At 36.8% G+C, this 14275-nt stretch overlaps 1 protein-coding gene across 1 annotated transcript in view; it reads right to left on the reverse strand.

Moving 5' to 3' along the window:
* Positions 1-14275, reverse strand: part of KCNH8 (potassium voltage-gated channel subfamily H member 8) — a gene marked incomplete at both ends in the record, with an annotated part of 386090 nt that overhangs the window by 70986 nt on the left and 300829 nt on the right. The window contains 2 exons of the mRNA XM_082655515.1: positions 3780-4029; positions 4902-5101. Of these exons, the coding sequence (XP_082511641.1) occupies positions 3780-4029; positions 4902-5101 (450 nt within the window). The remainder of the gene's footprint in view (positions 1-3779; positions 4030-4901; positions 5102-14275) is intronic.

Below are 14275 nucleotides of genomic sequence, written 5' to 3' on the forward strand. Positions count from 1 at the left end.
TTTCATACCTGGTGATTTTGGCCACAATCACCCCAGCATCTTGCTAAACTTGGCATCCTAGAAAGAATTCTAGTTTATTTATTTATTCAATGGATAATTATGGACCACTGACATGTGTGCCAGACCTCAGATGGAGCCCTGATCATCACCTTCACTCATTTTACGATTTTGTGGATTACTCCCTACCTAGATTTAGAGCCTATATCTAAGTTTCTTAATTACACTGGGTTTCAGTATCTTTATTTCTAAAAGAAAAGAAGACATTCATGATCCCTTAGAGTCTCTATTATTCAAAATTCCATTACTGATACTTGCTAATCATTATTCTTCCATTGGGCAAAAAAACGTTGATGGGATGCATGTGCAAACCATCCTGGTTAGAGCTATAACTTATGTTTAATTATAATTAGGCAGACTAATGCCATCTGTGAAGAGTGCATTTATCTGTGCTTTGTCATCTTCTTTTAAACCACAATGAAGAAAGTGTTCAATTACCAGGACATGAAATGAATGTGTATAAGGCAGACAAATTCTATCCCTGGAAAAATCCCTGCCTCTGTGTCAACTGCCTCCCCGAAAAGCATCAGATTAAGAACGCCTTCAAGAATTGATAGGACGACGGGATTGTTTGAATAAATTATGGCTTGACAGCTGTTTGGTGATACTTTTCCCCTATGACATTATGTATTAATTATTTTGTTGGCAGAGTGAACATGTACTAAATATCTATATTTTAAGCCATGTGCTTAAGTTTATCAAAGTCAGTATTGATTTAAATTGGCCCATAAGATAATATTACCGTAGGGGAAGTAAAATAGTCAGTCTCCGTTGAAATGATGCTAACCACAGAGAGAAAATATTACTAATGTATTATCTTTGGGTTTAGTCCCAATATAACATAGGCGTGTTTCGAATGGTCATGTGCATTTTTGAGAGATATATGGTAGCAGCAAAGATGGGAAAACGTTAATTACGGGAAGCTCAATTTATGTAGGAAATGCGGGCCAGAAGCACAAGGCAATGAACTAAGTCTTTTAGTTGTTAGTAGAATTTTTTTAACATAAGAAATCCGGGGGCTTCCCTGGTGGCACAGTGGTTGAGAGTCGGCCTGCCGATGCAGGGGACACGGGTTCGTGCCCCAGTCCGGGAAGATCCCACATGCCACGGAGCGGCTGGGCCCGTGAGCCATGGCCGCTGAGCCTGCGCGTCCGGAGTCTGTGCTCCGCAACGGGAGAGGGCACAACAGTGAGAGGCCCGCATAACGCAAAATAAATAAATAAAATAAAATAAGAAAATCCGATGGAATTGTGTATTACAAACAATAGTATTTACATACAAGCCACCAAATTTGTACCTATCGTGACATAGTATCAGGGATGATGCCTTCGTATTCCATTCCTAGAACTGTTGCTAGTTACCAAATTTAAAAATTCACCACCATTATGGAAAAACCCACATTATATACATGTAAAAATAGTGCATTAATTTGCTTACATGTATATCAAACCATAAGCTGCTAGAAAAATAACTAAATACCCTTTAATTTAATTTATTTTATTTTAAATTAAATTTTATGGGAGTATAGTTAATTTACAATGTTGTGTTAGTTTCTGCTGTATGGAAGAGTGAATCAGTTATACATATACATATATCCACTCTTTAGATTCTATTCCCATATAGGTCATCACAGAGTATTGAGTACAGTTCCCCGTGCTATACAGTAGGTTATTAGTTATCTATTTTATATATAGTAGTGTGTATATGTCAATCCCAATCTCCCAATTTATCCCTCCACCACCTTTCCCCCTTGGTAACCATAAATTTACTTTCTACATCTGTGACTCTATTTCTGTTTTGTAAATAAGTTCATTTGTACCATTTTTTGAGTTTCCGCATATAAGTGATATCATATATTTGTCTTTGTCTGACTTACTTCAATCAGTATGACAATCTCTAGGTCCATCCATGTCGCTGTAAATGGCACTAAATGCCCTTTTAAAAGCAGACTGTGCCAATGGACAGGCTATAAAACTGATAGTGGTACTAAGGAAGCCCACAGGTAAAGAAAGGTTTTTGAAGCAAATTTAGAAATGATTGTCACTTTTAATTTTGAATAAAAAATGATAGAATGACTGATCTTTAACTTCGTAGAGTTGAGAAGTGGGCAGGAAGAGTGTTAAATTCTCCTCTTGAAAAACACACACGTACAGAGTCTCACTCTCCCACTGATAATGAGCTGGCCACACTGAGGATAAATACACTCTTTTCGTTGCTCTTCCATGCCTTTCTATTAAGGAGAAAAACATCAGGGGGTGAATCAAGAACTGAGCCCAAACTTTGGAAGCCAAGCCCTACCGTTCCTCTGGGATGTGGTAAACTGAAGTCAATTGGAAGCAATGGAAAGCATTCTTCCATTTGGTATTTTACCCCTCGCTGCCCCCATCTCTGCACCTCTAACTGGGGATAATCATAGCAACCTAATAGGGTTGCAAGATTTGAACTGGATAATGGACATACAACACCCAGCTCACATTAGGGAATCAATCAATATTAGTTCTCTTCTCTCTTCCCAAATGTAACCTATCTTGAAGCTTACTAGCTAAAATCCAGAGACTGCAGACTTAACAATGATCATATAGAATAAAAGGCATTGTTCAGAGGTGGAAAGGACACTGGATGCAGAGTCTGAAGACCTACGTTAGCTTTGACTTCGGAAAAATGAGAAAATACCTCTCTTATCTGTCTCTTTGTGTTAGGAAAATGTAACTAAGGTCCTACATGTGAAAATACTTTGTAAAGGGTTGGGTTGTCCACAGATATTAGGTTCTTAAATATGAAAATTAAAAATAAATGAAAAGTGCTGCATTAGTCACTTTTAATTAACACAAATTCTAAACATTATCATTCTACACTGGTGTTCAAAATATATCGTTTAGACCAGTACCTAATTTATTCGTAGGCCCTCAAGAAATAATAGTTGAATAAATAAATGAACAAACAGATAAAGAAACAAATGAAAGTGATTTTTAAAAGAGATACACATAAAATTGCAGATAGCAATTTTTCTACATTAACCCTGCATGTCACCTTTTCTCAGCTGACATTTACATTTCAATGAACACCAATTATGTCTTAATAGTTGGAGTCAACTTTGTGGTACAAAATATTCACAAATTGTCCTATGAATTTTTGAGGGAGTGAAAAGAGCCTATCATCACCTTGACAGAATTGAGTTAATGATTGCTATGATTGCTACGAGAGCTTATTCTCAAAACGAAATCATTTTTTGTTCAATTTCTAGCACAGATAAAACAATTTTCAATGTTCTTCTCTGAATTGATTCTCCACAAAAAGGCAGAAATGCCCTCTGAAAACTGACCAGCTGTCTCACCAAGAGGCAGACTATATCATAATTTATAATCTGGCTTTAGGAATCAGAAAGAACTGTGTTCATTCTCTTGCTATGTTATTTGGGACAAATTAAGTTAACTAAGATACTATATATTCACTTGTAAAGTAGGGATAATATTTATACCACTGGATTTTTAAAAAGAATCAAAACATGTGTTGGATATAACACTTAGCACAGTGTAAACTCAATATATGGCATAACAATTAATTAATAATAAAAACTAATAATTTGGCAAATTAAAACCATATCTGAATCCACATATTCATCCCTGATTTTCCTTCTCTCAATCACAGTTTTTCCCCCCATTTCATCTCCTTAATTTATGCTCCAGAGTAAAATTTCATGAAGCTTTTCAACTCAGACATACCAAGAATCGCCAGCACCATGCTGTCTTTAAGAACTTCCATGGAGCCCGAGCATACAAAGTAGATAGCCTGCAAAGCATCTCCCTGACGCAGCAGATACTCCCCTGGAGCACAGAAGGAGGTTTTGATGTGTAGGGACAGAGACCTGAGGCAGCCCCGGCTGGCACACTCAAAAAGGGACAACTGTAAGATTTCCTTGTTCAGGTGCATGGTGATGTCAGAACGAAGCTCATCTGGAAAGTCTTTCAAAAGCTGTCAGAGAAGATGAAAGAGGGAAGCAAGTTGGGGTCAGTCTTGCATAATCGATTGACTATAAGACCACAGGAAGTTTTTCCCACTGTTTGACCAGCCACAGTACAGAAGAGGAAATATACATATGAATAATCCTGGAGAGATTTTTCCATTACTGTGACCCTGGTTGTGTGCTCCTAAATAATCAGCTGTTAATAAGTCTAGAGAAATAGAATAAATTAATAAAAGACTCTAGAATGGAACATATAGTTCCTTGTGACTTGCTTTTCACAAAGATGCCTACTCAGGACAGAAGATATGGAATTTGGATCTTTTAGTGTTTCCTCTGCTGTCATGACCATCTGAAGAGAGGAAAAAACAAATAATTACTTAAAAATATTGATGACTAGTTTCGTTGGGGGGTTGGTGGAATGGTTGCTTGATTTGTAGGATACCTTTTCTACAGTGGTGGTCTGCGGTGTTTCTGGATGTCCAAAGATAACATGTTTGCTGAAAAGCCTTTTTTTTTTTTACTTTGTTGCTTTTAAAGGTAAACATTAACTTGATTAATCTAATATTCCATGATTCCATCATTCAACTGTCATAAGAATTGGTTCCTTCAAAGAGGGTCAATGAGAATGAAAATAAGTCTGCCCGATTGACCAAAGTAGCAAGTTACTGTAAAACACAGGCCAATCCAAAGTGACATTGTAAAAACATAAGCCAGAGCAGATGAAAGAAGGTGTATTGAGGTCATGAGAGATTAAAAATAAAGAGATAAAGAAGGTGGTAGGTGTGTATTTCCCTTTTGAGACCTGCATTAGAGCACTTTGCTTTTACCTCAGAATACGTGCTTTCTGCCTGAAAACGTCAACGTGAGAAATGCACATTACCTCATTGGAATCTATTCCATTGTTGACTGACCAGGTTGTTTGGAAATATTCAAGCATCCTCTGCTTGAGCTGCTGGGGCAGGTGATGGACACGTATGAAGTCCTTCAGATCCTTGGTTCTAGTGTGATAGAGGGACCACCTGGAATACATCCTCTGTATGATTGCCGTCACGTTTCCAAACACCAGGGCATGCATCAAGGCTAGAGAAAACAACATGGCATATAATGGGAGAAAAATAGGACGGAGGGGCTTCCTCCTTATGTATAAATGTACAGTCTATATATCCTGAATCAGCAGAGTACACGTAGCTGGCCATGTTGACACAGCTATTTTGAAACAGGCTTTTTGCTGCAGCCGCAGTGCCACAGGGTGCATCCTGATGTAGTCATTTCGATTCCATGTGACTTGATCAGAGTAAAAATACCTTTTAAAAATACTCAGTAAATGGGCTTCCCTGGTGGCGGAGTGGTTGAGAGTCCGCCTGCTGATGCAGGGGACACGGGTTCATGCCCCGGTCCGGGAAGCTCCCACATGCTGCGGAGCGGCCGGGCCCATGAGCCATGGCCGCTGAGCCTGCGCGTCCGGAGCCTGTGCTCCGCAACGGGAGAGGCCACAACAGCGAGAGGCCCGCGTGCCAAAAAAACCCCAAAAAACAAAAAAACTCAGTCATAAGAACAATAGACCACTTTGACCCACACTTAATCTGTTAGCCGCCATCCTGGCTATGACAAACTTTGATTTTTGTACTCTATTCACATCTGTATTATTTTAATCATTGGGTATAACTGTGTGGGTATGATGAAATGGTTTTAATAATTTCATAGAATAAGCTATCAAGTTAGGGTTTAATAGTTATTTTTATTATAATAACAAATACGTTTCAAAAGTAAGTCTATAATAAAAATCTGGTTAGCCTTTATGAGAATATTAGTCTCTTCCCCAAAGCCATCATTTAAAATTAGTTTTAGGATATTAAATATGACACATTTCTATTAATAAAAGTACTGAAAAAGGTGTTAGAAATGTAATTGAGGATTTCCTGGGCAATCTGAAGCCAAGATAACACCGCCCCAGCTCCCTAGTCACTTTAATTTTAAGGGACACAGATATTAGGAATTCTGAGACCATTCAAGAAACAAAGAATTCAGGTATTCTGCTCAGAGTCCTTGCCACCCTTCTGAGAAGGGCCGGGTGGTACACGAACATGTGACTCCTGTTTCAATGAGATTTCTTGGTCAGTCTTCCGCTCCCAAAAGCACCACCAGAGTGTAATGAGAGAGCAGGTTTTGTTCACCAGAATTCCAGAGCAGATGGGGATTAGGGATGGATTTTCTCCTGGAAAAACATAGAGTGAGCGAGCAGATGGACTTCACCTCCCAAGGAGTCACCTGCTGTGGGGAGTGGTCAAGTATCTCAAAGTCAGAAAAGATGTGAGGATTTCGCACTAAACAGTAGTTGTTGGTCAAACAACGGGAATGGCCTAGCAGACACCAGCAAGTAGCCCGAGAAGGCCTTGGACCCACCTGGGTTTGTGAAACTGGGAAAGAGAAAGGCCCAAGTGTGCCCACACTTATGGACAGATCAACTCTCTATGATATTCAGATTTCAGCCCTGATCCCCATGGGACTGGCAAGAAGGTAAGAAGCTCAGGGGTTGGGTTTCAGTAGTTCACTGGTTTCAGTAGTTTTTAGTTAAAAAAAAAAAAAAACTAAACATTTCTAGTTTGTCTCTTAAGACCTGTCATAAACGTCCCTGTGCCCAAATCTCAACGTCCAAGGACTATGTTAAAAGTTTCTTAGCACCAGAATTGATAATTAGTGCAAATGTGTCAACCTATTGTTACATCCATCCTCCTGAATATTCCAAGATAGCCCCAGCCCGAATTCTTTCTTTTGGTTACATTTACCAGAAATATGAACTTTTGTTATACTAATTTCAGCCTAATCTAACACTGGAGTTAAAATTCTTTATCAGGTTATACATCATCATTTCTCTATGGAAAATACGGTCACCATGCCAATGAAGTCACCCCATAATAAAGAAGGCCTCAATATTTTGGAGAAGTTACTAGAATAGGGTTAAACTTAGGGTCTATATACAGGAGGCAATATAATGTTGCAGAGGAAATATGGACTTCGGAATCAGACACCATTAGATTGAATTCTGGCTTTACCACTTCTAATTTTGTAAACCAGGCGAGATATGTAATTCCCTTGCGTGGTTCCCTTATATGTATATGGGCATAACAGTACCTTACTCATAGAGTTATTTCAGGATTTAAAGAGTTAAAATATCTTTTTTAAAGTGCTTTTAATTGCGTGTGGGTGCTCAATTTATGTTAATTTTTCCCATGAAAGTGAAAAGTGCTGTGAATTTCCAGGATGCTCAGTGGTGTAAAATACGCGGGAGGAACCCAGATTTAAGGTTTTCCAGCAACCTGTCAAATAATTGAGTGGTTCTTTGTGGAAATAACTTCTTGATCGAGGAAATTCAAGAAATATTCAAGAAATGCCTGCTACATGCAAGCACACATAGGTGCAGATTCTTCCTAAATGTTCAAAAATGAAATGTCTTCCAAAGTGTTAAAAATATACCAAGAAAAACGCATATTGCTTAACAACTAAATGTTGAACGCTTATTGGCAGGTTCTAAGTAGAGGCTCATTCTTCTGTATGGTTTTAGAAGCACAACTGTTCTGCCGCTTAAATATTTTATTTGGAAGGGGAGACCTCTATTTACAATAAACACTCAGCAAAGAAAAGAACTGATTCTGCTCCAAGTCCAAGGAATTAAACACTGATTTCAGGCTGTTAATATACTTATGGGCTCAGTGTTTGGAAGCCCCACCATCTGTAGAAAGTATGTAGTAATAATCATTTATGGCGTTTAAACTGAGTACTGAGAACAATTTTATTTCATTTATTTTAACACTGCTTTCCTTAATTAAGTGTATGATTTTAACATTGCTTAATTATAATGTGTGTAAAGCGCTTAAGGTAAGAGAAGTAATATGTTCAGATCATTTAGCATTCTAATTGTACATTATCAATAAAATGAATTACTGGATTCATTGTAGCATTCATAAGTGTTGTTGGAAAGCCCTAGTCTATGTCTGAGTCATCATAATTTCAAAGTCTCATTTCAGCATAGGAGAATACTTCTAATTTAAGTAGTTCAAAAAATACAACCCTAGCTCTCGTAGTTTTTCAGTTTTCCAAAGTTATTATTGCCTCTCTGTCACCGGTTATCATTTTCACACTGGCGAAGAGTGTTTGTGACTGTCAGGCCAAATCATTCCATCTACTATGAAACTTTGACTGAAGAACTTCTATATCCAGGTCAGTCTGGAAATTATCCTTCACTTTTCCTTTTTATTCCTAGCAAATTTGATGTATATAATTCTTAAAGTAGCACGCTAGGCCTACTGCTGAGTCTGTGGGAGGTTCTTTTTCTTTGCGGAAGAGTTTTGTATAGAACGCATTTTGTAAAAGATCATGTTAATATCAGGTTTTCAGAGGAGGCTCAACACTCAGGATCTGACATGAAAAGTAAACAGACCTCAAATGAAAATGCATTCTTATAGGTTGCCTGGCTTTCTCTTTCCCTTTTTTCTTTATCTGTCCTTTCCTTCCCCCCCTTTTTTCCCTCCTCCTTCCTTCCCCTCCTCTCTCTCTCTCTCTCCCTCCCCACCACCTCTTTCTTTGGATTTTGGGCAACCTTGCTGTCCTAAGATCATCATTTCTGGTTTCTTTAGTCAACTACTTTGCAGCGCCTTCAGCGTCTACAGAGGGACTGTGCTCTCCTGCTATAAAAGGAGACCAGAGCTCAGGCTTCGGGTAATCTTAGCTGCCCTTCTCCTCTCTCTCACCTACTTATTGCCTTGGAATTTTCCAGTCCTTGCTATAAGTACACTGGGTTGTGAGTGGCAGATGGCAGGGAGAACAGAGAGTGAGAACAATTTTCTAAATGATGAATTGAAATGGCAGTGTAAAGACACCTTAAAAACAGCGAATTTGTGGGTCGAATAACATCACGTCAGGGTAGTATATATAGGATAAGAGGACCCAAGGAAAGCCTTGGCTGTTAAGAGTTTCACTCTACCTCTTCCGTGGCAACAATGCCTCATTTAAACTGGACATATCCTGAGTGATGAGTCCTCTTCACTAGAAAGCTATATCTAACCTCTGAGGCTGAGCTGATGGTTCCACACTGGGGGCTCACTCATCAGGCAGCCATCAATAAATATGAGAGAGGAATTTTAAAAGACATGGGAAAATGTTCTCAATATATTTTGTTTGGTGACAAAAATGATATGTGTAGTTGATATAAATCTCTTAGAAAATAGGGGAATAAATGTATGAAAAGACTGAAAAGAATATCCTTTGGTGATGGGATTATATGTAATTTTATTTTTATGTAGATTTTCCAGTTCTTTCGAAATGTGCACTATAATAGGAAAAATTAAAATGGAAAAAGAAAGAACATCATCTGCCTGAGTACCTATTTCCATTACTCAACTGTGAACTCCTCGAAGGAAAGCATCATATCTTAGTCATCTTTGTTTCCCTAGCACCTAGCACAGCGCCTGGCATAATTTTAGTGTGCCATAAATATTTATGGAACCCAAATGAACCTCTGGCGGTTTGATAATTTCTTTAAAAAGTTTTATAATCATAAGCAAGTAGCTTAGAAAATTTAGGAACAGTTCAGTCCCAAGCCCTTCCCATCATCCCCATCCCACTCCCCAAAGGCAAACTTTCAAAATTATTTCTTTTAGGTCTTCTTCTGATTATCACCAATATTTTAGATCATGAGATTTCACTTCTACTGCTTGACTTATCATATTAAGACAAAACCTAAAAAGCAACTTGACATGAAAAGTGAGAACTCAGCTCACTGCTATCCACTTTCTCATCCCACACCTGATAGTTACATTATTATTTTTTGCCCATCTATTATAATTTTACAAACTAAAATTAGTATCAAAGACACACATTGAGAAGATTACACCAATAGTAAATGTATAGTTCATTTCTCAAAGTGAACAGATCCATGGAATCACCTCCAGATGAATAAACGTGATATTATCAGCACCTAGGGCTCCCTGATGTCCCACACAGTCACCAACCAGCACCCTCACCAAAGGTAAGTGCAGCTATAAGTTATACTGCAATCAATAAGTTTTGCCTACTTTTGAACCTTCTTTAAACAAAATCATACAGTGCATACTTATTTGTGTCTGTCTTCTCTGCTCAGCATTGAGTTTGTAAGATCTATCCATGTGGTAACATAACAGTTCATTCATTCTCATTACTGTATGGTACTTTATTGAATAATTATTTCATAATTTACTTATTTATTCTCCTATTAGTAAGCATTTCCACTTTGAAATTTTTGCAGTAATGTTTCCACGTTATGTCCTTTGATGTGAATATATATGATGTTTTGTTGGACATACACTCACAAATGGAATTGTTGAGGCACAGAATACAGATATGTTCAGACTAGGTAACTACTGACAAGACTCTTGTACCAACTGACACTCACATCAACAGTATGGGAGAAGTCAAGATGTTCTTTATCCTCTCAAACACTTAGGGTTATTAGTGTTTTTAAGTATACCATTCTAGTGAATGCAAATGTTATCTAATTTTGATCTTAATTTGCATATTCTACATGAATGATGTTGAGCACCATTTTTTTTATATGTTTATTGTCTATCCAGGTAAGAAAATCTATTTTTGAAGTGCTTTTTAAAAATTTTAATGCATTTTTTAGTTCTCTGCTCTTAGTGATTTGACAGAGTTCTTTATATATAATAGATAAGAGTCTTTGGTCAGATACGTTTGCAAATATCTTCTATCCTGTGGCTTGCTGCTTCACGTTCTTAATGATGTCTTTTGATAAACAGAAGTTCTGAAGTTCAATTTATCAATCTTTCCTTTATGGATAGTGCTTTTTGAGTCATGCTTAAGAAATCTTTGCCAAACCCAAGGTCATGAAAATACTTTCTTATGTTAGCTTTTAGAAGCTTTATTGTTTTCCCTGACACAATTAGATCAAAATCCATTTGGAATTTATTTCAACTTAGTTTTAAGAGGGGTCAAGGTTGTTTTTCAACATGTATATTTATATATATTTGACTCAGCAACGTTTATTAAAAGTATCATCTTCTCCCCCTTGTGTTACAGTATCACCAGTGTCATAAATAAAGTGACCATATGTTTATGGGCAGGTTTTTGCACACTCTTCAATTCCATTGGCCTATTTATTCCTGAGTCAACACCATACTTTCTTAATTACTGTGACTTTATTACACATCATGATATCTGCAGCATAAATATTCCAATTTTGTTCTTCTTTATGCTTGCTTACAATCATTTTAGTTCTGCAGTTCCTCTAATTTTTAGAAACATCTTGCCAATTTTCAAAGAGGCACATATATACAGGCAAACACACATCTACTGGGTTTTTAAAATTGAGACTGCATTGACTCTTTAGGTTAATTTGAATAAAACTGGTATGTTTACAATACTAAGTCTTAAAACCATCACCATTGTATATCCTTCCATTATTTTAAACTATTTGTAAATTTTCTAATGTTTTATACTTTTCTGTATAATAGTATTGCACGTATAAACAATTTTTTTTTTGATGTGGACCATTTTTTTTAAGTCTTTATTGAATTTGTTACAATATTGCTTCTGTTTTATGTTTTGGTTTTTTGGCTGCAAGGCATGTGGGATCTTAGCTCCCCAACCAGGGATTGAACCTGCACCCCCTGCATTGGAAGGTAAAGTCTTAGCCACTGGACTGCCAGGGAAGTCCCAGTATTGCACATTTTAAAACATTTATCCCTGTGTATTTGATGTTTTTATAATTTTAAAAGTATTATATTGTTTAATTGATTGTTACTAATATATAGAAATACAACTGATTTTTACATATTGACTTTATATCCATCAGCCTTACTAAATTCACTTATTAATTCTAATAGTTGTTTGAAGATTTTAGGATTCCTTCTTTGTTTTGCGTGTTCTCAAGGTTTATACAGATTTATCTAGGTATGGATTTTTTTTCATTACTTTTGCTTAATCTCTTTGATAGTTTTAAATATGCTTCCCATAAAGCAGTGATGTGCACACTCGTTAATTACAGATGCTCACATGGAAACTTTCCCTTCCCCCTTCTCCTCCTAACTCAGCTTGTGAGCACCTCTGCCCTGGATAATTATCTGGGGTTCTTACACTCACCTGCAACATTTAATACCACTCCTACCTGCTTTTGTAGTAAATGCTGCATCCCTGTCATTAGCAACTTCATCGGCCTTGTGTGGGGATTCCTAATAAGATAACTTAGCGTTGATTCCATGGTAATACATATTTTAAATTAAAAAAATAAATTATTTGTATATATTTATAGAAATTAAAAAATAAAATCAATCTGCAGTATATAATGAAATAGATATTTAACAAAAAGTTTTCTAGGTCTTAGTGAATCTGGGCATTTAAACTCACTAAACTTCTGCTGCCTTATATTAAATTGGGGTGTTAATAACCTCTAATTCATAGTGTTACGAGAATTAAATGAGCAAAGTGTTCAATATTGTGAGCTCTTATGATTAGTTCTCAAAATTATGCCAGTAATTTGTTAACTAGGAAATATTAAAATGAAGGCATCATTTCTCTTAGCCTAGGGTAATTGTCACAATAACAGACACAGATTTGTGAAGCTTTAATTAATAAATCTGAGTTACTCAGATGCCATTTGCCATTCAAAACCAATGGTTTCCTCAGTGCTGCTCAAGTCACCTAAATGCTTTCATGCCATTTCCAAATGAGCGCTGGTTTTGCACCAGGATAATTTGCTCAATAAATATTTACCAAGTGACAAAGTGGCATTATCTGATTATTTCCCATATCTTTTGGCTTTGTGACCAGCTTAGCTTCTACTCACAATGAATAGCAGGGAATAATAACATCCTTAACAATTTCTGATTCCGGACCACTTACACTATAGTTAGTGAATCAACAGGAAATAAGCTCAATTAGCTAACATATTCTTCCAATGTCAAATTAGTAGGTTAAGCCTTGAGCATTTGAGCATTTCCAAAAATTTCCATCAGGAGTAGAAGAAACATGGGCAAATATTAAATAAATATAGACTGTGTCTGTTTACAACATGCTTGTCATTCTGCTAGGCTGGAAGATGGGCCATCAAGGAGAGCAGCAATTATATAAGCCATAATACTGGGTATAAAATCACCACCACGGGATTGGCACACTGCAGCTCTTCAGAAAACGAGAATTCCTGTTCTCTGCTCCCTAGGCTGTTACTGCTCTACATTGGCCAAAAACCTCTTCCAAGTGCTGCAGTCCCAGCATGCTACCTCAGCAACTCTGCCTTTCCAAGAAATTCTCCCAATCCCTGGCCCCCTTTCTCACTGCTTCTCAAGTTCCTAACTGATTTGGCACTTAGCATTTACTGCCTGGTATTGTATTAAATATATATATTAAAACTTATATATATAATATATATATTTAATATATATATTAAAACTCTTTCCACGTATTTCTTCCAAGGTGATCCTAAACTCCTCGAGAGAAAGATTGCCTTTATGCTGCTCTGGTTTCATGGTAGGCTGGATGACTCATTGCTTGAAGTCCCACATAATCAGTTCACATCTGTGCGAGGAAGTTGGTAGAAACCATCTTCTATAATAAGGTTCAAACCTCAAAGTGATATCTGGGACTAAGGTCATTAAGAGAACATGATAATCTCAATTAACATACACACACTACTATATATAAAATAGATAATCAACAAGGACCTACTGTATAGCACAGGGAGCTCTACTCAATATTCTGTAATAACCTATATGGGGAAAGAATCTGAAAAAGAATGGATATATGTAGATGTATAACTGAATCAGTTAGCTGTACATCTGCAACTAACACAACATTGTAAATCACCTATACTTTAATATAGAACAAAAATTAAATTAAAAAAAAAAAGAGAACATGACAGAACAAGCTTTTGAGGGAATACGGTGGGGCAGAAAGTACTCATAGAACTCTGGCTTAAGAATATTTGCTCAATTCAGGTAGACACCCACATCTCCATAAGAGCAGATTTATAATGCACAAGTTTCCATTTATGCATTTAATGACAGAAGTTAAGTAATCACCTGGGTTCCAAACTTGCCTCTTTACTTACTGGTTGTATGGCATTGAAAACGTTACTTTATTTCTGCAAGGTTTAGATTTGTCATCTGAAAAATGTGGGTAATAAAGGCATCAATCCTGTCAGTTAGGTTCAGAAAAGAGAAATGAAAGTAAATATTTCATCTGGGGGAATTTATTATAAAGAACTGT

This window comes from Grampus griseus (assembly GCF_964374135.1).
Source record: "Grampus griseus genome assembly, chromosome: 5".
NCBI lineage: Eukaryota > Metazoa > Chordata > Mammalia > Artiodactyla > Delphinidae > Grampus > Grampus griseus.